A 25,855-nucleotide genomic window follows, 5' to 3' on the forward strand; every position below is an offset into this window, starting at 1 on the left:
GAATTTCTATCTGCCCCTTCCCTCTCTTCCCCCCCCTCCTGCCAATGATTACGGACTTGCAGCGTGCCAGAACAGGCAGCGCCGGGTGGCGACCGGGAGCAGGAGAAGCAGAGCACCTACATGGAATGATTGCGGGGGCGCCCTTCCCTCCAGAACAACTCGCCCTGTCTGACAGAAACACCAGCCTGGGAGGGAGCTCACACCAACTTTGAGGACCCACTAACACAGCACATACCAGAGCCTGCGACAGGGGAGTTTTTTGTCAGCCCCTCATGCTCCAATACTTGAGCAATTACTGCAGGAAACCCTCCGCCAACACGAACAGCAGACAGACTTCCAGGCCCACATGCGGGATCTCAAGAACTGCTCCAGAAGGAACAACCGCTTCGATTCCGGGGGCATACCCTGGTGCTGTACCACGACCTCTCTGCCTTGACCCTACAGAAGTGCAAGGACTTCCGGCCCATGACTTACTTCCTCCGGGATCAGAATGTCTCATACTCATGGGGGCACACCTTACCTTCAGGTGGGACGGTAGGCTGCACCAGACTTTTTTTTTTCTTTTTTTTTCTTCTTATGGACTGCCTTAAAAGCGGTGTTAAGACGGAATTCTTGGCCATAGCAGCTGCAGATGACAAGATGCGAAGGGAGAAGAGGGAATTGCTTGCCGGACAGGTGAGAGAACTAAAACGCATACATCAGCTCACAGGAGCCCTGAGGGTCAGGCGACAGCTAGAAAGGAGTCTGCAGAGCTATATATGGACAGAGCCAAATATGCACTCCTACGCCTCAAACACACAAACTACACAGCCTGCAATAAATGCAGCAGATTGGTTCTGATGCGGTTTACTATCAAACAAGTGCAGCTGAGAGTCGAGGCCCCGGAGGGCCATGCCCATGACAACCTTACGTCACATGCAGATATAGTGGAACGGTTTCAGTGTCACTACGCAGATCTATATGCAGCCCACAGCCTACCAGATCAGGCTCCCTCGCAAGGAGTCTCAATGTCCTGCTTGACCACAAACTCCGCAGAACACCTAGACGCCCTGATGCAAATCGAGGAGCTATTACCAGCTATAGCCAGAGTCAAACTCCTGAAATGACCATGCCCAGATGGGTTTCTGACTGAATTTTATAAGGCCTTCTGTGTAGAGATACCACAGATACTGACCAGACTGCTTAACGCCTTTGGGAACCCAGGATCAATTGTACCTGAAATGACAGAGGCGTTGATAGTTGTGCTAATGAAGTCCAGTAAAGAGAGGACTCAATGTGGTTCATTTCCCTCCTCAACGTGGACTTTAAACTCTTTACGGGTATCTTGGCTGCCCGTCTGAACCCACTCACGCCAGGTTTAATAGAGATGGACTAAGCTGGGTTTGTGCTACACAGACAGTGATCTGACAATAGTAAACAACTCCTACACATAATTGATAAGCCACACCAATCTGATAGGCACACTAGGCTTCTCTCCATGGACGCCGGAAAGACTTTTGATCATGTGCATTTGCCTTACTTAATGGAGACCTGGCCCACTTTGGCTTCAGTGCCCGATTCTGTGCCTGGCTATCCAACTGCAACGATAACCCCAGGCCCACCATACAGGTTAATGGCCACTCCCATAATGCGTTCCCTATTGGAAGGGGCACAAGACAGGGTTGACCCGTCACTCTTCTATCTACATTATACATGGAACCATTTGCACAACAAATATGCGATAACCCAGATATCATGGGGATTTGCATTGGCAGAGACTTACACACTATCAGCTTGTACACAGATGATGTCCTGATGACCCTGGAGGATCCAACTGCCTCAATTCCAACTTTCCTTGGAAAGGTGAGCATTTTTAGTGAGGCAGCAGGAATTCACACTAACATACATAAATCGCAGACACATAACTTCACAGTCCCTCACCCACTAGAGGAACATTATCTTGCCATTTCACCCTTCCAGTGGGCTGAGCAAGCGATCGCCTACCTAGGCATCCAGCTACAGCCAACGGTGGCAGCCACCACATCACTTAACTATGGGCAATGCCGCCAACAGGTGACCAAAGACTTAGCATTATGGCGCTCCTACACCTTTCATGGCTGAGGAAGATTGCCGCTGTTAAAATGATAACCCTCCCACGTATCCTGTACCTCTTTCAAACCCTGCCAACTGCTCCCCTCACTGAACTACCACGACAAAGTCCCTACCAATGCAATGTGGCTCCAGAGCCTATGGCACATATTGGGCATGGGAAAACTGACCCTAGTACTAGACTCATGGGGGGACCTATGGAAACCATACGTAACACTGCTATCGAAAGACTTTCAAGAATGGACTTGCCTGAAATATTTCCATCTTTTAAGACTAGTGAAGAAACAAGATGGCCTATTGCGGGGATTACTTTTTTGCTATTCACACACTATAATCATACCCAATGCTAAAAATCTACTAGCGCGAGACCCTGAGGGTTTGGGGGGGGGGGGGGGGGGGAGGGGTGGAGGGTTGGGGGAGTTGGGTAGGAGTTTTTTGTTCTCCGTTTTCTTTCTTATTCTCCTTTTGCATTAACAAGTGTGCCTGTTTATCTCACGTATGCCACAGCTAATTGACTGAGCTTATCTTTCCCACTGGCCAGTGGATGTAGGTGGGCATATGTGTAGACTTCTGCATATTCAATGCTAAATACATTTTAAAAAAAGTTTAAACTATAAATTGTATTCACAGAGAACTAAGGCAATTAGCCTACAAATTTGATGAACCATTGAAAATATTTTATGCAGCAGTTAAACGACCAAGACTTTCCATGGCTCTGATAACACAATTTACCTAACAATGGTTGCATAGACTAGTGGGTAGAGCCAGGTGCCCCAATACTGAGGACTGGCCTTAAAAGGAATTCCAGGCAGTGAATCCACGCCTGCAGCTCCTTTCTGCCTCAAATGTACCGTTACTCTTTCCATAATCTATAGCAGTCTTATTTCGAGAGAATACCTGCTCCTTCATAGAGGTTGAACCTCAAGTAGAGACAATTACATGGGATTTGGTATTTCCGATTGGTTCCACAGTCACATGGTCTAAAAGTTCCTTAAAAGCAGGGTCAATGGCCTCAGAACTTTTAACATAATAGGGTAACACATTTAAAGGAATAATGAGAATTCATCAGGACGGCTATCCCCCATCTCCAGCCCATCTGACGCAGCCTCCAGCTGAACGGCTTGTACCTTGGAGGAGAACCCTCTCCTTCTACACCTACTGCACCAAGGACTCTGATTTGCAGCTGGCAGGCCTGGCCTGCTCCTAGGTGCTTTGTAAACTGCTTTTTTGTGCAACCCAAGAAAGAGCAGCTTCTCTTATGAAAAAGAATTTGACACTGCAGCATTGGATTTGAATATACCGTTCAGTCGTGAGCAAGACTTCCCCAGAGGTTCACAAGCCAATGGACATCTACAGAGACTCAACCGAAGCAAAGCATCAGTGAAATGCGAAGCTCCACAAGTTTAGAAAGAGAGAATGGGAGATTCTCAGGGTTATGGGAATTATGATAAATGTGTGAATCGTTAAGAATTAACATGTGTATTTGGTTTTGTTTCATGACCCTCGAGCCCATACAGACCCCTTCCCAACAGTAATGGTCACCCAGTATGTGCTAGTCAGCAAAGAACCAGATGAATGGGCAACACGTAACATGCCCCAGAGTAAGCATTTGAAAACTCTACTTGCAGGGTTACCTGTTCACATTAGCCAAGTTAGCATTGGCTTTTGTAATAACGAGATAGGTCGTAGAGTTGATAAGGAAATATATTTTATTGTCAAGCAAGTCTCTAAAGTGTAATTCAGGCAATGTAACAAAACAAGCAATTGCAATGCAATGGGTCTCGCGTTTACCTGAGTTAAAGCTATTAGGGTTGTGAACTCCTAACCTGACTTTCCTTGCCACATAAACTGAAAAGAAAACACTTTCACATAAGCAAGCCAATGGCCACCATGAGCACAAAGCAAACACACAAAAGGAAACAGAAGTTTGCTTGCAGTGAAAAGTATTGGTATAAGTGCAATTTTCCATGTAACCTGCAAAAGTTAAAATATTCATGTAACAGGGTCGATGTCATGCAAGGAGCTCTACTACTGCCCAGCGACATTGCGCATCCAACAAAATAAAGAGAAAAAATACGGCAGAAACCATACGGAAAACATAGAGCCTTGTTTGTTTTCAGTAGTTGGCTGGTGCGCTCGAGGCGGGCTAAACACAAGAAAAGTCATTACATATGCATGCCTTTCCCTAATTAAATCAAGCTAATTTTAAAAGGCAAGCCCACAAACTAACCAAAGTGATGGGCTTGATATGGGTGTGGTTAAAAGCCTGCAGAGTGATTACACCAGGGACAGAGCGCTTTGCGCTGGACCCTAAAAAACAATATTATTTGGAACCATAGTTGGTTATCATGACATCCTCAGTCCTGAGGTTTTATTTACCCCATAAGAAAAAAAAAAAACTCAGAGTTCTGACCTATCCATTTTAACCAAGGTTTCCTTAAGTCTCCAGGGTTCTTATTTCTTCATGAGGGATGATTCATGAACGTCTGTATAGTAAACTTTTATAGTTCTTTAAAGAAAGGCCTCTTTTTGCCTGACTGATGCACATTTTGTACTGATGCTGTTTTCTTCCCCCAACTGCGTAAGTGCACAGTCCTGCCAACCAGACCTCCGTGCCAGTGCTCTGACCTTTAAAAGATGTAGGTCTAATTTGCTCAACCATAATTTGCATAAGTTAACTTACTTATAAGTTTGTGGTATACGGTACTGCCGACCCGGTACCTGTAAGTTAAAGAGCCCCTCGTGAACTGCAGTACTTATTGTGCCAACACAAGTGTGACAAAGCAGACTCCCAGCCCACCAATGTGGAATTTTGGGCTAGCCATATGCCACATTTAACAGGATGTTGTCACTAGGGAGGAGGAGATCAGGTAGCCACCGGACTAGTAGTCACCACATCCACTGAGGAAAAGAAATGGGCATAAAAGTGGCACCACTGACACCCAGACCTCAGATTACAGTTGGCCTGGAAAAGGGACCAAAGGAAGACTGCCCTTCTGTTCCCCGGACCCAGCAAAGAGAGACTGCTTCAAAGGTTTGCAGGACACGCTCATCTTGGGCTAACAAAGAAAGGGCTGTGCCAGTGGTGCCCTGCTTGAGGAAAAGTTGACCCTGAGACCCAGACAGGTAAGGTGACTCCAAGAGTCAGTTGGCCGACTCTCTTTCACAAACACAGACCCAATAAAAGTTGAGATGCCTGCTCCTTTGAGAACCCAGCACCAAGAAATCTGACCACCACTGGACGACGAAGTGCAGCATGGGAGACCAAGTCTCAACCTTCAAAAGTTGCACCAGAGTCTGCTGGACCCTGGAGTGTAGTTTTGTTTGTGCAGTAAACCAACAATTAAAAGAGAACCGCTCATTTTGCTTTAATTGTCAACCAGCTACTGGTTTTGTGCTGGAATTCGCCCTCATTAAGTGGGACAATTGACCCCTCTGACCAAAGTCGCCAATCCATGTTCGTGGTCCAAGGGGTGACCACAGGAAGACCTCAGACACCTGCTCAGCACCCTCAACATCTTCAAAGTCCTGACTCCATTGCATCATTGCTACTCCATTGATTCCTAAGCTGGTTTGCCTCTAGATCCTTGAACTGCACTGGATACTCCTTTAACTGCGAGGTAACGGTTTGAATAGTCCTTATTGGTCATTGTGGCTGGGTCCCTTTTGGAGTTGGTGCCCACAAGAGTGCCCTTATAGCCATTTTTAATTTACTTGTTTTGGCTAACCTTAAACCACAAGTAGCGGTAAATTACAATGATTTTATTCTGCTAAGTGAAAAGCTGTGATTTATTGATTCTTTAAAAATTCATCTCTCTGGAACCTTCCGGTAGATTTTTGCCATTGAAGTGTCTATTTAAAAATAAAAATACAACCTGTTTTTATACATTAGTGTCAGAATTTTATTGTGCTGCGTTTTCTTCTTATTTAACTGTGTTGATACTTCTTAATGCTTCACATTTGTTCCTTTATAACACCTGACAGCTCAGTCTTGGGTAGGTGTTGTTCAGCACACAGGTTCTACAAACAAACCTGACTGAACCTGATACAGAATTGTTTCTTTATGGCATTATGAGGTTGCACAAACAGACCACATAATAAACCGCTTTCCTCACAAGTTAGTGTTCCACAGTCTCTGGGTTCTCTGAGTAAAGTAGGAAGTCCCCCCTCCCTTTTTTGGACAAGGAAATCCTGGTCACTCTCTAGGTTAGGAAAGTCCCTTGATCGTGGAAGAACAGCTATACCGGATGAGAGGGCTCTATTCCAGTTCACTTTGACAACCCCACTTACCTTTTTACTTGCTACCTTTCTCCTAGCTTTCTCCAACCCTTATCCCAAAGACTAGCATGGAAGAAGGAAGCAAGGATGTGTCAGGACTTGATTCCAGTTCCAGCATAACCACTGGTGACTGATAAACATAGCTTTATATTGGGAATATAGACTTCCCCCCACCTTTCTTGAACTGAGCTCTGGTAGGTGGATAAGTTATATGACCTTGGCTCTGCACTTACAAAAGCTTGGCTCCATACCCTACAAAGGCCTAGTCCCCCTTTACCCTTAGAGGCAATGAAGCTATTTTGTTGTACTAAACCTCAACATTTCTCTAGCCTCACTGAATTTGTCGACAATTTATTCGGCCCTGCTTTAAATCTCCTTACCAATACCATTTTCTACCCACTAATATGCAAGTGTGCGTGAGGGCTACAAGAATACAATGTTCTACCCATGGCCTTACCCAGTTATACAGACAACCCTTCAGACAACTTCCTCCTATGCCAACACAGGTCACCATACTTTCCACCAAAGTTGCCGAAACAGGCAGCACGGATGGCCCATTGTCCCTAATGTTGTATATCAGGTTCTACTGGTTAGGCTGTGACTGTTTTGTCAAGAAGCCCAGTCCTCTAGCTGAATAAACATGGGTTAGATACTCGCAGTCCTCCTCTAGTACGAACAGTCCAGTCTGAGTTGCTAGGCCAGAACCCTTACAAGCAATCCTAGACCAGTTTCGGTTTACTTGGGCCAAGCCAGTAAGTAAACAGGTTGAAACTAGTTGAGATTTGCTTGTGTTCCTCTTCAGAGGAGACCTGGCCTGGAAGTTCGGGCCAGGAAGTTGCCAGCAGAAGGAGGAGGTGAGACAAGAGATGCTAATAAATAGGGTTCCAATTTTTAATAGAAAACAAACTATACATTTGAAATTAAAATAAAAAATGTCTTAAAAAGAAGAAAAAATGGTTTTGTAGGTAAAGTGACAACTTTGAAGAAACTACTGCAAGATTACAAAATATCATCTTCAGCAAGTACTATGACAAGAGAGCGAGCTAGCACATATCTTGAAGAAAGTGGTTGATGTTTCTAATGTGCCCTTAAGTAAATGAAATAATGAAATTTAACACAGAAAGACAGCTATCAATTTGTTATTTTGCCTTCTTATATTGTTCAATCTCTCACCTATTCCTGCTGGAGCAGTCAGCTTTTGCTCGAGTAGGCTCACATTTTACGTTTTCCAACACCCTGTTACATATTTTCATCACATCATGCTCCATAGTTCGCTTTCAAATTAACAAGCGTGCACACTTTAAGGGTAGCCACTGACCAAAAAAATGGAGATAAAACAACTTTCCTGGAAATGTTACTAAGAAATGTAGGTACGTACAGCTTAATGCTGTTGCTGTTTATTTGTTCAAATCAAATGCATAATGAATTGAATGAGATCACTATTCAACAGAGTGAATAAACAGCTGGGATCGGTATCAGACAGTAACGTAAGACTTTAACAAATGCGTCACTATGCTTTTTTTGGTTCCACCCAAAAGATTAAAATTGAGTGAAAGAAGCGGTGATGAAAGCAACGGTTTTAAAGATAGTCCAAAGGGAGATTTGGGAAGTAATTCTAATAAAAATCAAAGCATGATCGTTTCATTATCTACTCAAGCCTATAAATCTAGTCATTGCCTCAGGCAATTTTAGCACAATGTGGTCAACAGGATCTGTTCATGAACTGAAAAGCAGCAGTTAAACCTCCCTTTAAGTTTCACAAGCAACACTGTTATTTAAAAAACAGCCCTTGCTTTAGTAAGTGAACACATCAAACACTGCCGGCATTAGCCCACATCGCTTGCCAGTTAGAAGGCATGCTAAATATAAACACCCTAAATATGGCAATTACATGGTGTGCTCAAACTTTGCAGAGGTCGTCGTTGATGTTTTCTCCACAATAATTTCACAGGCATTATTCAGAACCAACAAAAGCCGATCCATAACACACGAGCCAATAGTATAACTGTGGTGTACTGCTATGTATTTTTGATATCAATTATTCAACAGCATAGTTTTATGCACCTTTGTATAATACAATGATAAAATTACTTACCATCTTCAAACGGTGTCCCTTCTGGCCTAGAGAGACGAACACATTTACGTTAGTAAAAAAAAAAAAAAAAAAAAAGAAATTCACTAAAATGAGAAGCATTAACTTTAAAATGTGCACCAGTAGGAAGTCCTTTCCATTTTAATTTTGCCCCTTATGGAGTGAACTGGATGGTAAAATAACGTGGGTAGATTCTAGACAGTCACATCATCAAAAAGACTGGCTGTAATGTTTTTAAGGACACACGAGTTGACAAAATACTAATTCCTCTGTATTTCAGTCATAAAATTTATGAATCTTAACAGACGGCAAGAGGATAGGAAGGGGTATTCATTTATTCTTCTGAGGCTGAACAAGATATATATGCCCACTCGTCATTGTATCTCCCTACCAACTTATATTTTTTATGATTTACACAAATCACATGTGCACCAAAAGACAAAACGCAGTATTTTTCAAAGTGACACTTTTCAGATCGGTACTTGATTCGCTAACGTACCTAAGATTTGTATAACATTCACTGTGCAGTATAAAGCGCAGTAGTACACTTATTGTATTCAATTTTGTCCCAGGGTCTACCGAGATTAGAGTTTGCACTACAATTCTCATCTTTTGGTGGCCAGTAGGACAACTCAGTAAATCGCTCAGATCGAAAATGAAAGATGAAAATGCTCATCATATTTAATAAGCACTGGCAAAGGCAGACATTCATTTATTTATTTTAATTAGAGAAAGAGCATTTTGATGTATTAGCGTTCTGGACTGTGGTTGTATAGAGAAGCAAAAGGGTGAATGACAGCGCACAGAAGAGTGGCTGACAATCGAGATGGACAAAGGGGAGCAGGGGACTCAAGAGACGAAGGTCGGAACAAGTGAGCTGCACAATGCAAGCAAGGTCTGTCAATGCCGTTCGTTTTGGCATGCATTTGGTCAAAAGATGGTCTTTAGATTCAGTATCACTCAGATGTTATATTAAATTACCATCCAAACGGCAAGCTTCCCTCATCTTTAACTAGTACAGCATGGGGCTTAGTAGTAGAATGTTTCCTCCCTCACAGACAGGTAAAGGGTGGTCACAAGCAGAGCAAGTGCTAACCATTACTGACTGGCATACAGTTTCAAACGGGATTAAAAGAGACGTGCACAAGCAAAAGAGAGCAACACCATGGGCCAGGCACCACTGTGGGGTGTGGGAGGGGCACAGGTTGCAGGATCCCAGAGGTAGTGGGGAGGAGTATTTCTACTTAGGATGATGCTAGGTATTAGCAGCGTAATGCTCCTTCCCCCACAGAACCAACATCAAGCTGTGGCAACTTCAGACGAAGAGCTGCCAGACTAGAGAAGCTCACGTATGTCCCCAATATCTATACTATTTGGGGAAGGCCCTTAAAACCCCACTGTATCAGGGCCAAATATCAATCCAAATTATAAATGTACAGAAGGGATAAATATATATTTTTGTAACTATCTTAAGTGGAAAAAAATCAGTCACTGAAAAACATTTATCTTTACCATTCCAAGTATTTATTAATTTTTGTCTCTCTTTGTCTAGCTCTCATCAATTGTATAAAACGTAACAAAACTATGACTCAATCACAAACCATTTATACAAACAATTACCCATACACAAATAATCAAACCACATATAACATAAAATATTATAAAACAATATTCATAAAAGACTCCTGCACTGAAATCTTTCAATTCATATGCTGCTAAGCCTTTGTGGCAAGCAGTATTATACTCTGAGGTAATGATATTTAGTATCGCCTTTTCAAGGTCCTTTGTTCCTGGTGCTTATATGCGATACAGTCCCATTTTCATAACTCCATAATTCCAAAAACACTCCTCATAAACATTGTCAACGCGTTTCGGCCTTTACATTTTCTGGCCTCTTCAGGACATCAAAGACAGTGCCTACATATACAATTTAACAATATGTTACACACTAGCAGCTTAAGAATTGGTGAGAGCTAGACAAAGACACAAATTAATAAATAATTGGAATGGTAAAAGATAATAAAATGTTTTTCAGTGATTGATTGATTTTTTTCCCCTTAAGATGGTTACAAAAATATATATTTATCCCCTCTGTACATTTATAATTTGGATTCACGTATGTCCCCGAGTCAGCAGATTTCAAGATCAAGACATGGTTTTCACTCTAACAAGGTTGACCCAATGTTAGGGTGTGAGTCAGTGAATGTCTTTTGAGCCGGTAGGCAAGCCTGGCTAGTCACCAGGCGTACATCTGTGCACCCATGAGAGACTGTGTACAGGTCATATAGGAGAAAGATACATTTCAGCCATCTCGGAGGTAATAAGTATGGAAACCCCCTAAACACAAGTGCATCGACCCAAGAGGCCTTTCCTTCCATGTAAGTTCTAACAATGAAAGGTTATATAATACCTAAACTCCAAAGCTTTCTTGATAGGAGTATTCTAATTCACCAGGACCATCACCACTCTTATATAATCTACAGTTTAAGGACTTTCCTAGACTCTTCCCTGAAGAGTATAAATCATATTCTAAAGTGGTTATGGTTTAGCGGGGACAGCAGAACTACATTTAAGATATAACCTTATACTTTTCTCATCTCAGGGATTTTTTATTTCAATTTATGCTCAACTCCCAATTTGTCATTTGAAAAGGGATAATAAGTTTCCAATTTTGGAATTTTTCTCTACCTTGGGCTTGTAGTAGTGCTGTGTATAAAGGGTTGGATAATATAAGAGAGAAATATGTAACATGAAGCCCTAGCATGAAGGTTCGGTAAGAGATGTAAGAGTCTATAAGTATGGTATTACAAATAATGATAACTGATTTGACACTACGGCTAAAGCTGCAATATCAATAAAAATTAACCAAAGAAATGTTGGTTTTAGATAGCCCGCTCAAGCAATGTGGTTCCCATGAACTTTATGGAATGAATTATTATACCTTTTTTTTTATTTTTATTATTATTATTATTATTATTTTTTTTTTAACTTGGTAAGAGCACAGACCTGGAACTTAGAAATCCCATATCTCAATGCAACAGGGGAGGCACCACACATTCATTACATTGGACCTCCGGTCTTAGTAAACAGATTGCCAGGTAGATCACAGAGATATAAAATAAGGCTGATATCTAAATTAGCAGGTGTTAATGGTACAAAATAAAACTACTTTACTAATAGTGCACTCTTATGGGTGGGTAAAGTGGTGAAGAAGGCTTTTGGGGAAGTCGATGTGGTCAATCGTTTGGCATCAAATGTAAAGCTAGGTCTGTGCATAAAAGCACTCAACTTCAGATTGGTCAAATCTGAAGGAGGATTTATGATCCAAAATATGAGATAAGCTTCCTAGACAGCTTTTGATGAAAAGAAGAGCCTAATATCTTGGAGTCACAACCATTATTGTCATTGACAGTACACAATTTAGATTTGATTTTAGTATCTTATTTTGTATTAACTGTATAAAGGTATCGAACTAGTGCAGGGCAGTGATCACACACTGGACAATTGGGCAATTTGTTTATGCCTAGCAAGATAATACTCTTAGGTTTAGCATCATTGTGCTTTACTAACAAGGGTAACCACACAGTAGTGTTTCCCTTACATTTCATGAATCAATTACTCTATTGTCACTTCCCCCTTCATCTTATTAATACAGTGTCAGACCCTGCCAAATGGTAATTAGGGGCTGCGGGCCTTAACTGTGGGCTCAGAGGCCATTTGCCTCACATATTCTGGGGGGGAATCCTACAACTGCCCATCAAATCCGACCAAGAACAACCCCTTCTGCACTTGACTCTCAGTGGTAAAGATAAGCAGTCACACACTTTTCAGGAAGGTAGAGTGAGGGTGCTTGAACTCAAGACTTAATCACACAGAAGCGCAATGATTGATTGCCCAACCCAGTGCTATACTTTCAAGAAGAAAAGTAATTTGATGCACACTCGAACTATACAGTCAAGCTGCAATTTAGTGTCCTGGATTCTTGGTCTGGCTATGCTTCTAAGCACTACTTTTCTCCCAGGGTTTTCCCCTTCTATTTCATGCAGTTCACCCTGAGAAACAAATATTATTGCACAAGTCAGGTACAGATGTTCCACTTTTGATGTATAACAGTGCATTCAGTCTTACGATTGAAAACATCTGATCTCAACAAACAAGAAATAAAAAAAGAATAGTGGAGCTCACCATTTGTAATAGTCACATAAATGGTTCCATTAGCTACATAGATTCGATAAGAGCATGAATGAAAGAAAAGAATCGATACCTGGACATATGGGTGTATATCATCTTGGTACTTATTGTACTTACTGATTCCATTTACAAACGTACTTATAAATATTCACATTCATGGTTTGTATAATCTCATACATTTATATAGTTTGGGAAGCAGATAACAGTTCACATAAAATTTCTTTCAACAGTGGTTGCAAATCTCAGATGTTTGGTCATAAACATGCACAATTTGATTTGAAGAGAACGGGAGGGATGTGCAGCTAAATAAAGGCACTGTTGCCTCTTGCTTATTTGTGATCTCACCAAGCGAGCCTGGTACATGCTGCCTCTGTCAGTTAGTTGGCTGCTTGACTTTGTCAATGAGCAGCCCTTGTTGTGCTCTTGGAAGAATGCACGAACTGCAATTCCAGAGAGGCTCCATCTGTGCTTCACTCTTACTTTCAGTGAGGTTGCATCTAGCAGTCTTGTGAGCAGGAGCAGCAGCTGGCAGACATCCGAGAAATCTTAGAGCGGGTGTTTTGTAGTCACAGCAGCCCCATACCAACCAACCTTGCTGCAGCGACATGCAAGCCAAATTCATGAGCAACTATGCTAACAGGCGCACTCTTCTCCCCAAAGCAGCTATGGCCAGGCCACACTCTTCGCAGGCATAGTGGCCTGAAAACAAGCTACAACTCTTTTTTCAGGGTGAGCGGGTCCACAGTAGCTCAGGTCAAATCACGAATGGCTTCAGTCACAGGGGCACAGATCAGCCACAATAAAGTTCTGTTTGCGGGTCAAGCCATGGCTCCTGCCTGGAATCACAAATCGGACAGTCCACTGCCCACATACTGCTGTTCACCAATCTACTCCTCAGGCAGACTCCACCAGCAGGTGAGCTACATTGCACCTGGCTCTTCAAAAGTCACTCCTCTTGCAGGGTTGGTAGGCCCCCTCCCTCTCTCTCTCTCTGCAGGTTAGCTTATAGACACTTTAGGTCAGCTGGAGAGCTTCTGCCAGCAATGGAAAGAGACTTAGGTGATGTCCCCTCACCTGTGGGAAGGTGGCCAACAGCTCTGGCTGCACAGCAGTCCTGAGTTGTCTGCGGAGTACTTCCTTCCTTGATCATAGAGAACTTGCAACTGGAACAACAAATGGGGCAGTGGATCAAAGCAGGCAGGTGGCGTGGATCCACGGTCTCTACTTTTACACACAGTTTGGGGTGGCTCTCTTTTAAAGTGCCCTTTTCATGCCACTCTGCAGACACAGCCTTTGTGTTGAGAGCTGCAACTCACAGCAACACAGCCCTCCATCCTGAAGCCTGGAGCACCCACTACAGAGGCACAAAGACTTGTGAGCTTTCTGTATATGACTGCAATCAGCCACACTGAAAAATGATCAGGGGAAGCGACGACTGCCCTCACCTAAGGAGCCACGGTCCCCTTGAACAACAGAGTGTTTAGCCCTATCCTCCATCCCCACCATGTAGCAGATGGCAAAGCTACAGGAAAATAATCAAGAACTCCTCTCATCAAAAAGTCTTTCAAAATTTGCAAAGGAGTATTGTCTTCTCTGCTCTCACTTCGATGTCTAGGGCTTCTCCCTGTATGTTTAGTAAAGTCAGCAATGCACTTCCCTTGTTTGGGAAAAGAACTTCACCCTCATGTGGGCACAATGCGAAGCCAGGGGCACATCAAAATGAATCCCACAGGCTTCCATTAACTCATACACACAATGCATGTACCACACCGACCACATACACAAACATACAACCTACACTTGGTATGTTTGCGTTAGGATCCGGGTTAACATATAGAAGTAGAACTTTACACAAGTGGATCAGCAGGCCTCCACTCCAGTGACAGATAAAAATGTTCGGTCATAACTATAGATTCACAAAACACAGTACACTGCCAAAGCCACTCGATGTACTTAACTCATGACAGTAGTCCACTGCCTGTACAAGGAGGCATGTGGATCACAGGGCAAGTCCAGAACCTCACTCACGCTAAGGGAAGGGCCCCTGGACCCATAATAGGAGACACATGCGGGCAAAACTTCAGGGCAGGGGAACACATCTATACACCAAACAGGGGGCAGTCCTGTCCCAACTGACAGCGAATGAGATGTCAGTCATGAACCCCAGAATCATATGCACGATTTGGAGACTGACGATGATGTTCAAAGAGGAAGGGAGGGGAGTTTAGAATTCTTAGGTTACTGATCTATTTTTTGTAAATCAACTATTTAAAGGCAAACTCCTCAGTACCACAACTCATACAATTAGCAGAAGCACAACTTTCTTGTTTAGCAGAATTTGGCAAACAGTATACTGCTAGCTATTGAATATGTATACCCAAAAACATCCTTTATCTACAAATTAGGAAAATAGGATTATTCTTCATATATACCCAAGATATCAGTCCTTAAAAGAACCTTTACCACCTTCTTACCCAAAAATAACTGCATTCCATAACATTATATTGTTTTCGGATGGGGCACCACTAACACCGACAGGTGGATCCTCTTGCAACCTGAAAAATAAAAAATATATATCCTAACTGCATTACAACAGTAGAAGTTGAAATAAGGACTTTATACAACTGTAATAGTTTAAATCAGGAATTCTCAGACTTTAAGATGCGATGGGGGAAGCTCAAGAACGCACTCTGCCACTAACAGGAAAACCACAACTCTCACGTTTTTAAGGTCAATGAGTGAATAGACAATGTAGTAGCTAATGAGTCAACTGACTATGAGTCAACATTTCTCTTTTCATTCTGGTGTGCCTAGCCCCGGCTCTATGACTAGATATACTACATGTCTACATGTCCCAGAAAGCAAAGGAAAAGCTTGAAACAGAAACGCTCCTACATGAACCTTGTAAATAAGCAAGCTTTGTTCCCAAGGGACAACTAGTTGAAGTGGCACCAGGTTAATGACTGAAATCCTATGCAAACCCTTCTTACACAGATCCCCACACAGCATTGTGTGCAGTTAAGGAGGTGTACTGAGCACAGGCATATGTCTTAAAGACAGGGACTACCAGAACAAGGCCTTCAAAGCCAGCGCACTTGGGGAAAGGAGGCGTAGCATTGACTTTAGTCACTAAATCAAAAACTCCTACATCTATGGCCCTTAAATAAATATACAGATTCTCACTAGTTGCCCCAGTAGATCAGTAGAGGTTTCTATACTTTCTAACCCTCTCTGGGCCAGATTCCTTACTTCTCCAGCTCCCTACGTACGTCCCATGTACAGACAAAAGAACCTTTTGCTGCATCCTTTACCCAAGTCTTACTACCAACAAAGCACCATTGGTCATACTTGTGAGATACAAGTGTTTTAAGTCAGTGCATTCTCAAGCCTTTCTCACTGTTTGTTTTTTCCTTTCTTCTGGTCCCTACATTCAATGTGAGAGAACACACCCAAAAGGTTCTTCACAGGTGAGTAACAAACATAATTCAAGAACAGCAGGCTCCCGCAACATGCTGACAACATTTTTTAATTCTGTTGTCAATCATGGCAAACAAAAAATATGAGGAATTCCACCTGAACATATACATCCTCTTCACTCCTCAGTTTAGACTTGGGTTGACTCAGTGTTTAAACTTGAGGAAAGTAGGAAATTCTTGCAAAATTAGCCTGTGTAAATATGGAAACTTCCTATTGTACACGTGTATAGGCAGGCAAAGCCCAGAGACGCTGGAGATTATTTCAAGTGTGGAATTGTACGGCTTTACCTATGGTGAGAAATACTAGTAACACCCCTTCTTTCAATTTGGCTTTGGAAGAATATGTGGGATGTTCCTCTTCTGATCCAGTGTCCACTGGTAGCGGTAATAAGGGGTGACAGAGTTTAATAGTGGTAAACTGTACAAGTGCCCTGTGGGGTGTACTTGCAGAGTGTATACAGGAGGCCAGTGAAGGAAACATCTCCTTAAACACCAATCGTGTTATTGGTCTGAGGGAGAACAATGTAAGTTCACTGCCAGGCACATTAAATTACAAGATAAGAGAGCTGGTTATAGATGTATCATTTCACTTTCCGGAGGACTTAAATTTGACCGATTCATAATTTTTTTTTACTACTGATGCACTGTAACCAGTGCAGCTGAGTATTAATATTGCAATATGAGAATATAATAAAGAAATGTCTTGGCATTTATGGGACTGGTTTTAGAAGTACAGATTATATATACAGATAACCCTGGAAGGTGCTTCATGTCTAAATTATTTTGACAGATGTCAAGTCTTGATCTGCCCATATTTAACAAGAAGGATTTAGGAGCAGGCAACATCAGGCCTAGATAACTAGATTAGTGCATCATACGGAAGACTACAATATTAATTAAACAAGAGGTACATGAATCACCCAACACACTCAACTCCTTCCGAATTTGTACGGAAAAAAGACTGTGGTAGGGCCTAAAACCTTACCACTGAGCAAATGTAGCACTTCACACTGCAACCAAGACACACTAACCCATCATACTACACTGCAGGCTATCTATACTAAAAGTGACCGTGTACTCTTAAGACAGTCGCCAACTGTCACATTCTATTTATTTCCTTTTTCCCTACCCATAGGTTCGATATAGTTTGATGATTGCACTGAAAAGAAACAAGTGATCTATGCTTGTTTAGTAAAGCACACCAACACTCGTCATTCAACTGTAACAGCACTATATTAAAATGTATAACAAAATGAATAAGATAGGTACACTTAAAAATAAATAAATAAACAAACAAACACAATGCACTGCATCCTAAGGACACCTGGGAAACCACTCCAATGATGATCTAGGGCAGTACTGTCATGGTCAATCATCAAAAGGTACATTGATCACCAAAACACAGACTTCTAAGCTTGCCTTTGTCTCAAAGAGTATAAAATAGCACAAACAATTGGGTGACAGCTAAGAACCAAGATAATCATGCAACAATCCATGTTCTTGTTTAATCAAGGCAAATTGAGAACGGATTCTAGCTTTATCTGTTTTACATCACACCTGCAATATATGTCAGACTCACACCCATTTCAGGAGGTTGCACATTCGCCATACAGTAGCTCTTTGAATGGAACCAGAAAGAGACAACATGACGTGTGAAGTAAAACCTAACAAGAAGTGACAGGTGCTACACTAGTCTTTGGAAAACAAAAGATGGTACTTGAAGACTCGTGTATATTCCTTTCTCTCAATGAGCACTTAAAGACTAAGGCCCTCATTCCGACCGCCAGGGCCGCGGGCAACGGAAGCACCGCCAACAGGCTGGCGGTGCTTCAGTGCCCATTCTGACCGCGGCGGTAAAGCCGCGGTCAGAAAAGGGGATCCGGCGGTTTTCCCATCAGATTTCCCCTGGCTGGGCTGAACATCCATGGCGGCGCTGCAAGCAGTGCCGCCATGGGGATTCCGACCCCCTTCCCGCCAGCCTGTTTATGGCGGTTTTGACCGCCAGGAACAGGATGGCGGGAACGGGTGTCGTGGGGCCCCCTAACAGGGCCCCAGCATGATTTTCACTGTTTGCATAGCAGACAGTGAAAATCGCAACGGGTGCAACTGCACCCGTCGCACCCCTGCAACACCGCCGGCTCCATTTGGAGCCGGCCTCTGTGCTGCAGGGCCTTTCCCGCTGGGCCGGCGGGCGCTCCCTTGGCGGGCGCCCGCCGGCCCAGCGGGAAAGTCAGAATGGCCTCCGCGTCCGCCCGGGTCAGAATGACCCCCTAAATCTGAGTTTTTACAGAGCTACAGCTGTGTTATGAAGACAAGTAAATGCAGGGGCACAATAATCCTTATTGTGATTCAAGAAATAAACCAAGGGACTAGAAATTCAAAACATACAGACTACAGCTTTATGGACTTCACAACAAGCTACACCTGCACCCAATTTTCTATCACAAATCAAGAGGTAATAAACATAATCTTTGCTTACATGTTGGTACGTAGGAGATATATATATATCTATCTACCAACTCACCCACACTTGGTGGTTGTTACCCTCTTTTTATTGGTATGCACCTAAACAAACAAAATCCTTCCATATACTTTAAAGCCATAACTCTCTTTTTTAACCTTAAATTTCCTCAAACAATTATTTGTTCTCTATGCATCTTAATGGGATCACACACTCTAAAAGAGCTTAATGAACCACAATTGAAGGCTAGAGGCTGGCAGGTGCATTAACCACAGATAAAACACCTGCAGCTGGGCCACAAGGACAACCCTCTTTAGTTTGGTAAATTATACATACACACATTCCTGAGATTAGCACAATGGTATACAACTTTAGAGCCATGTTTACAATCGCAGTGTGAGTTATACCATCTTAAAGTGGATTAACCCTTACCATACCATCTACAACACTCTGCACTGCCTCAGCAAACATTTTAATGCCGCACCCCCAAGTGGGGAAAAAAACTAATTATCGGGCCCCTCCTCAGAATTTTTCACAATTATTCTATCAAGTTGACAAAGCTTAAATATGTCTAGACTTATTTAAACAGTGCAATTAAGTTCTGTTACCTTTTTAAAAATGCATTTTTTTCTGCTTAAAACAAACCACTGTTATCTGTATAATGCTTCTTTTGGCCAGAGCCTGGAGCCCCCAGTTTGAAGACCTGTGATCTACAGCAAAGTTACACAAATAATCATCCACACCTCATAAATGTCCTCCATACATAGAATTTGTCTTTAATACAGTCTAACACCTACGAGCACATGCCCAGACATCAACCCATGAATAATACACTGTGAACAGAGGCTTTGGCATTTCTCAGTTTTTTTATTTTTTTTTTACAATGCACTTCGGCTTTAAACCACAACACAACTTAACTTGACACATGTGTAGGAAAGTACCATCTTGCCTGGCATGTTACCCCCATATTTCACTGTATATATGTTGTTTTAGTTGTATGTGTCACTGGGACCCTGCCAGCCAGGGCCCCAGTGCTCATAAGTGTGCCCTGTATGTGTTACGACTAACTGTCTCACTGAGGCTCTGCTATCCAGAACCTCAGTGGTTATGCTCTCTCATTTCTTTCCAAATTGTCACTAACAGGCTAGTGACCAATTTCACCAATTTACATTGGCATACTGGAACACCCTTATAATTCCCTAGGATATGATACTGAGGTACCCAGGGTATTGGGGTCCCAGGATATCCCTATGGGTTGCAGCATTTCTTGTGCCACCCATAGGGAGATCTGGCAATTCTTACACAGGCCTGCCAGTGCAGCCTGAGTGAAATAACGTCCACGTTATTTCACAGCCATTTACCACTGCACTTAAGTAACTTATAAGTCACCTATATGTCTAACCTTCACCTGGTGAAGGTTGGGTGCTAAGTTACTTAGTGTGTGGGCACCCTGGCACTAGCCAAGGTGCTCCCACATTGTCCAGGGCAAATTCCCCAGACTTTGTGAGTGCGGGGACACCATTACACGCGTGCACTATACATATGTCAGGACATATGTATAGCGTCACAATGGTAACTCCGAACATGGCCATGTAACATGTCTAAGATCATGGAATTGTAACCCCAATGCCATTCTGGCATTGGGGAGACAATTCCATGATCCCCCGAGTCTCTAGCTCAGACCCAGGTACTGCCAAACTACCTTTCCCGGGGTTTCACTGCAGCTGCTGCTGCCAACCCCTCAGACAGGTTTCTGCCCTCCTGGGGTCCAGCCAGGCTTGGCCCAGGAAGGCAGAACAAAGGACTTCCTCAGAGAGAGGGTGCTACACCCTCTCCCTTTGGAAAAAGGTGTCAGGGCTGGGGAGGAGTAGCCTCCCCCAGCCTCTGGAAATGCTTTGATGGGCACAGATGGTGCCCATCTCTGCATAAGCCAGTCTACACCGGTTCAGGGATCCCCCAGCCCTGCTCTGGCGCGAAACTGGACAAAGGAAAGGGGAGTGACCACTCCCCTGACCTGCACCTCCCCTGGGAGGTGCCCAGAGCTCCTCCAGTGTGCTCCAGACCTCTGCCATCTTGGAAACAGAGGTGCTGCTGGCACACTGGACTGCTCTGAGTGGCCAGTGCCAGCAGGTGACGTCAGAGACTCCTTCCGATAGGATCCTTCAGGTGTTAGTAGCCTATCCTCTCTCCTAAGTAGCCAAACCTCCTTTTCTGGCTATTTAGGGTCTCTGCTTTGGGGAATTCTTTAGATAACGAATGCAAGAGCTCATCAGAGTTCCTCTGCATCTCGCTCTTCACCTTCTGCGAAGGAATCGACTGCTGACCGCGCTGGAAGCCTTCAAAACTGCAACAAAGTAGCAAAGACGACTACTGCGACCTTGTAACGCTGATCCTGCCGCCTTCTCGACTGTTTTCCTGGTGGTGCATGCTGTGGGGGTAGTCTGCCTCCTCTCTGCACTAGAAGCTCCGAAGAAATCTCCTGTGGGTCGACGGAATCTTCCCCCTGCAACCGCAGGCACCAAAGAACTGCATCACCGGTCTTCTGGGTCCCCTCTCAGCACGACGAGCGAGGTCCCTTGAACTCAGCAACTCTGTCCATGTGACTCGCACAGTCCAGTGACTCTTCAGTCCAAGTTTGGTGGAAGTAAGTCCTTGCCTCCCCACGCTAGACTGCATTGCTGGGAACCGCGTGTTTTGCAGCTACTCCGGCTCCTGTGCACTCTTCAAGGATTTCCTTTGTGCACAGCCCAGCCTGGGTCCCCGGCACTCTAACCTGCAGTGCACGACCTCCTGAGTTGGCCTCCGGCGTCGTGGGACCCTCCTTTGTGACTTCGGGTGAGCTCCGGTTCACTCCACTTCGTAGTGCCTGTTCCGGCACTTCTGCGGGTGCTGCTTGCTTCTGAGAGGGCTTCTTGTCTTGCTGGGCGCCCCCTCTGTCCCCTCACGAAATTGGCGACATCCTGGTCCCTCCTGGGCCATAGCAGCATCCAAAAACCCTAACCGCGACCCTTGCAGCTAGCAAGGCTTGTTTGCGGTCTTTCTGCACGGAAACACCTCTGCACGACTCTTCACGACGTGGGACATCCATCCTCCAAAGGGGAAGTTTCTAGCCCTTGTCGTTCTTGCAGAATCCACAGCTTCTACCATCCGGTGGGAGCTTCTTTGCACCCACAGCTGGCATTTCCTGGGCATCTGCCCACTCCCGACTTGATCGTGACTTTTGGACTTGGTCCCCTTGTTCCACAGGTACTCTCGTCTGGAAATCCATCGTTGTTGCATTGCTGGTGTTGGTCTTCCTTGCAGAATTCCCCTATCACGACTTCTGTGCTCTTTGGGGAACTTAGGTGCACTTTGCACCCACTTTTCAGGGTCTTGGGGTGGGCTAATTTTCTAACCATCACTGTTTTCTTACAGTCCCAGCGACCTTCTACAAGGTCACATAGGTTTGGGGTCCATTCGTGGTTCGCATTCCACTTCTAGAGTATATGGTTTGTGTTGCCCCTATCCCTATGTGCCCCCATTGCATTCTATTGTGACTTTACATTGTATGCACTGTTTTCTATTGCTATTACTGCATATTTTGGTATTGTGTACATATATCTTGTGTATATTTGCTATCCTCATACTGAGGGCACTCACTGAGATACTTTGGCATATTGTCATAAAAATAAAGTACCTTTACTTTTAGTGTATCTGTGTATTGTGTTTTCTTATGATATTGTGCATATGACACTAGTGGTACTGTAGGAGCTTCACTCGTCTCCTAGTTCAGCCTAAGCTGCTCTGCTAAGCTACCTTTTCTATCAGCCTAAGCTGCTAGACACCCCTCTACACTAATAAGGGATACCTGGTGCAAGGTGTAAGTACCTCTTGGTACCCACTACAAGCCAGGCCAGCCTCCTACAACATGCCTCTTCAACCCACATCAGATGCACTCAGCCTTTACCTTGTTTAGAATGGGGGACTGCTTCCAACCAAAAATGCACTGGTTGGTAAACTGTTTCACCGTGCTTAGCCACACTAGCTTCCAGTTCCTAAGCTGATCCACAGATGTACACATACTGATAATACTATGCTGTACTGGACTAAAGGTCGTTTGTTACTAACATTCGTTTTTAAAAAGATGTAGGGATTTATAGAGTAAGATAAATAGCAGTTGACATGAAGGATGTCTTCAATGATGTCACAAGTGATGTAATATGCAAGGTCCCAAGCAGTGTATTATGGTGGCGCAATTTACAGTTAGTTCAATAAATTATAGCTGTTGAATTTCAATGTTTTTCAGTTAATTGTTCCTATTTCATTTCAACACCTAACTATGTCACTTTAAGCCTTGTTTCGTTCCAGTGAATGAAATTTGTATATCTACGCACACACACACACACACACACACAGATAAATATTGGATATTCTGAAAACCTGACTGCATTTGACTATTTAAGGAACATAACTGCACCTATGACTTTCATGCCATGTGAAATTGCCCCTTGAAGGCCTCGATGCAGATTCGGTTTTGAATTTTGCATCGTCATTTTTCATGATCTCTCAACCTACAATATGAACAATTTAAAAGTTGCTTACCATCTGTAATGATATTTGGATTTTGACCACTTGACTCCATGTTGCACCACTCAGCGCTTAGCTTGTCCACTGTCACATTAGCGGTCACCAACTACAGACTATTTTGTATTTATCTTAGCCTTAGCTTCACCGCCACGTTAAAACTACAAGTATGTTTCAGTGCACAACATGTTTTCGCTCATGGTTTTATTCTACGTGTCTGCGTGTTCTTTCTCATCAAGAGAAAAGGCATAATATGGGGGAGTTAGCACATTCTCATCAGCCTAGGATGATGTTTATGGCACGGCAGGGAACAGTTTTGTTTTGGGAGAGGCACCTTGGGATTTTAGCCAGTTCCAACATGATCCTTTCAAAACGGACCTGAAGTAGCCAGCATTGCTGAGCGTTTTTTTTTTTTTCTAGAAATCTCCTCTCTGGCTTGTTTAATGTATATAAGAGACCCAGGATTCACGGTGGGGAGACTCCAAGACCTCGGTTCAGAGTCAGGACGCGGACGCCTGTCGTCCTGTGAGGGTAGATCTCTCCTTCTCTTCACAGTCTATCTTCGGGGTCTAGGACTTGAAGCTACGGAGAGAAAGATGAAGAAGCAACTGTGCCCCATGGTCATGAACTTTTATTTGCTTTGCATGTATATATTTATATACGTATTTGTATCTTTGCATGTATTTGCTTTTTATAGATTGAAGATTCTTTGTACATGTTTTCATTTCATTATTGCGCATATTTTAAACATGCACTTTCAGTTGTACTGACCTTCCATTACGAGCCTGCAGAGTGAGTTAATAAATGTATTATCTAGACTATGAGGTGCATTCCAGAGATTCTTTTCAGTGTGTGTGTGTGTGTGTGTGTGTGTGTGTGTGTGTGTGTGTGTGTGTGTGTGTGTGTGTGTGTGTTCGTTCAGCTCTGTCAGCAGTAAAGCAAAACACCACCTGCCTATTGGCCTCCGAAAACGAGAAAAAAAAAAAAAAAACTCCTTGACTGTTGTTCATAAACTTGTACTTAGTGTGAATAATGTACATCTGCTTTGGTGATACACAATGTAAAAGACTTTCAGGTACATTATTGGTCCAGATACTCTACACCTGTTGTGCACCATGACTTTAAACTGTACTCACTTTATTCTTGCTCCCTTAAGACACCACTTATGTAGATGCACAATGTATAAAATCTCCACATCTACTGGCATACTGCTGTACAGCGCCCATGTACCCAGGAAACTCAGTTTGCACTGCACTTTACAAAGATATGTTATTATGTATGGAATGTGCAATTACATCCAGAAGCCTTAAAATTCAGGACCCTGTATCAGTCTTTGTATGTAAATTTGAGTATACTCTTCCTTCCTCCTCACAGACTGTCCAATCCTCCTGTTATTTCCTGGATCACTGTTAAATAATTACTTATGCTTTCCACTGCAGAGGAATTCAAAAGTGGAACTGTAATTAACTTTGGAACTTTTATTTATGGTTTAGCTATAAGAACATTCTTTACATAACATACTTACTCAGGACATACTGTCCCTTCCTAGAATCTGGATGTCACTTCAACTTGCAAAGGCCCAGACCAATGTGCTGTGCTCAGAATTGGGCAGGGATGTTTTGCCTGGGTAAAAGATCCAATGTGTATTTGCAGGACAACAATGGACAATGTAACAGAGTTTGTAGGAAGTTGGCTCTGTATGCACTGTTTCAAAGTAAGGAATAGTATGCACAGAGTCCAAGGGTTCCCCTTAGAGGTAAGATAGTGGCAAAAGAGATAATACTAATGCTCCATTTTGTGGTAGTGTGGTCGAGCAGTAGGCTTATCAAAGGAGTAGTGTTAAGCATTTGTTGTACATACACACAGGCAATAAATGAGGAACACACACTCAGAGACAAATCCAGGCCAATAGGTTTTGTTATAGAAAAATATCTTTTCTAGTTTATTTTAAGAACCACAGGTTCAAATTCTACATGTAATATCTCATTTGAAAGGTATTGCAGGTAAGTACTTTAGGAACTTTGAATAATCACAGTAGCATATATACTTTTTACATAAAACATAATAAGCTGTTTTAAAAGTGGACACTTAGGGGCATATTTATACTCCGTTTGCGCCGGAATTGCGTCGTCTTTTTTTACGCAATTTCGACGCAAAACTAACTCCATATTTATACTTTGGCGTTAGACGCGTCTAGCGCCAAAGTCCATGGTGTTAGCGTCATTTTTTTGCGTGGACACCTACTTTGCGTTAATTATATGCAAGGTAGGCGTTCCCGTCTAAAACAATTGACTCAGAGGCATGTGCGTCGGATTTATACTCCCGGGCAAAATTCACGCCCGGGAGTGGGCGGGTCAAAAAAAATGACGTACGGCCGCTTTTGCGCCGTTTTTTAGCACCTGCAAAAGGCAGGCGTTAAGGGACCTGTGGGCTCTGAAGGAGACCAGAGGTGCCCTCCCATGCCCCCAGGGACACCCCCTGTCACCCTTGCCCACCCCAGGAGGACACCCAAGGCTGGAGGGACCCATCCCAGGGACATTAAGGTAAGTTCAGGTAAGTGTTTTTTTCTAAAAAAAAAAATTGTGGCATAGGGGGGCCCGATTTGTGCCCCCCTACATGCCACTATGCCCAATGACCATGCCCAGGGCATGGCCATTGGGCAAGGGGGCATGACTCCTGTCTTTGCTAAGACAGGAGTCATTTCTA

At 43.3% G+C, this 25,855-nt stretch overlaps 1 protein-coding gene across 1 annotated transcript in view; it reads right to left on the reverse strand.

The window, feature by feature from the left end:
* UBE2B (ubiquitin conjugating enzyme E2 B) overlaps positions 1-25,855 on the reverse strand; it is a 101,834-nt gene that overhangs the window by 54,924 nt on the left and 21,055 nt on the right. Inside the window, exons 2-3 of the mRNA XM_069199213.1 lie at positions 15,124-15,204; positions 8,462-8,487 (exon numbers count right to left, since the gene is read on the reverse strand). Of these exons, the coding sequence (XP_069055314.1) occupies positions 8,462-8,487; positions 15,124-15,204 (107 nt within the window). The remainder of the gene's footprint in view (positions 1-8,461; positions 8,488-15,123; positions 15,205-25,855) is intronic.

This window comes from Pleurodeles waltl, chromosome 7, assembly GCF_031143425.1.
Source record: "Pleurodeles waltl isolate 20211129_DDA chromosome 7, aPleWal1.hap1.20221129, whole genome shotgun sequence".
Classification (NCBI taxonomy): Eukaryota; Metazoa; Chordata; class Amphibia; order Caudata; family Salamandridae; genus Pleurodeles; species Pleurodeles waltl.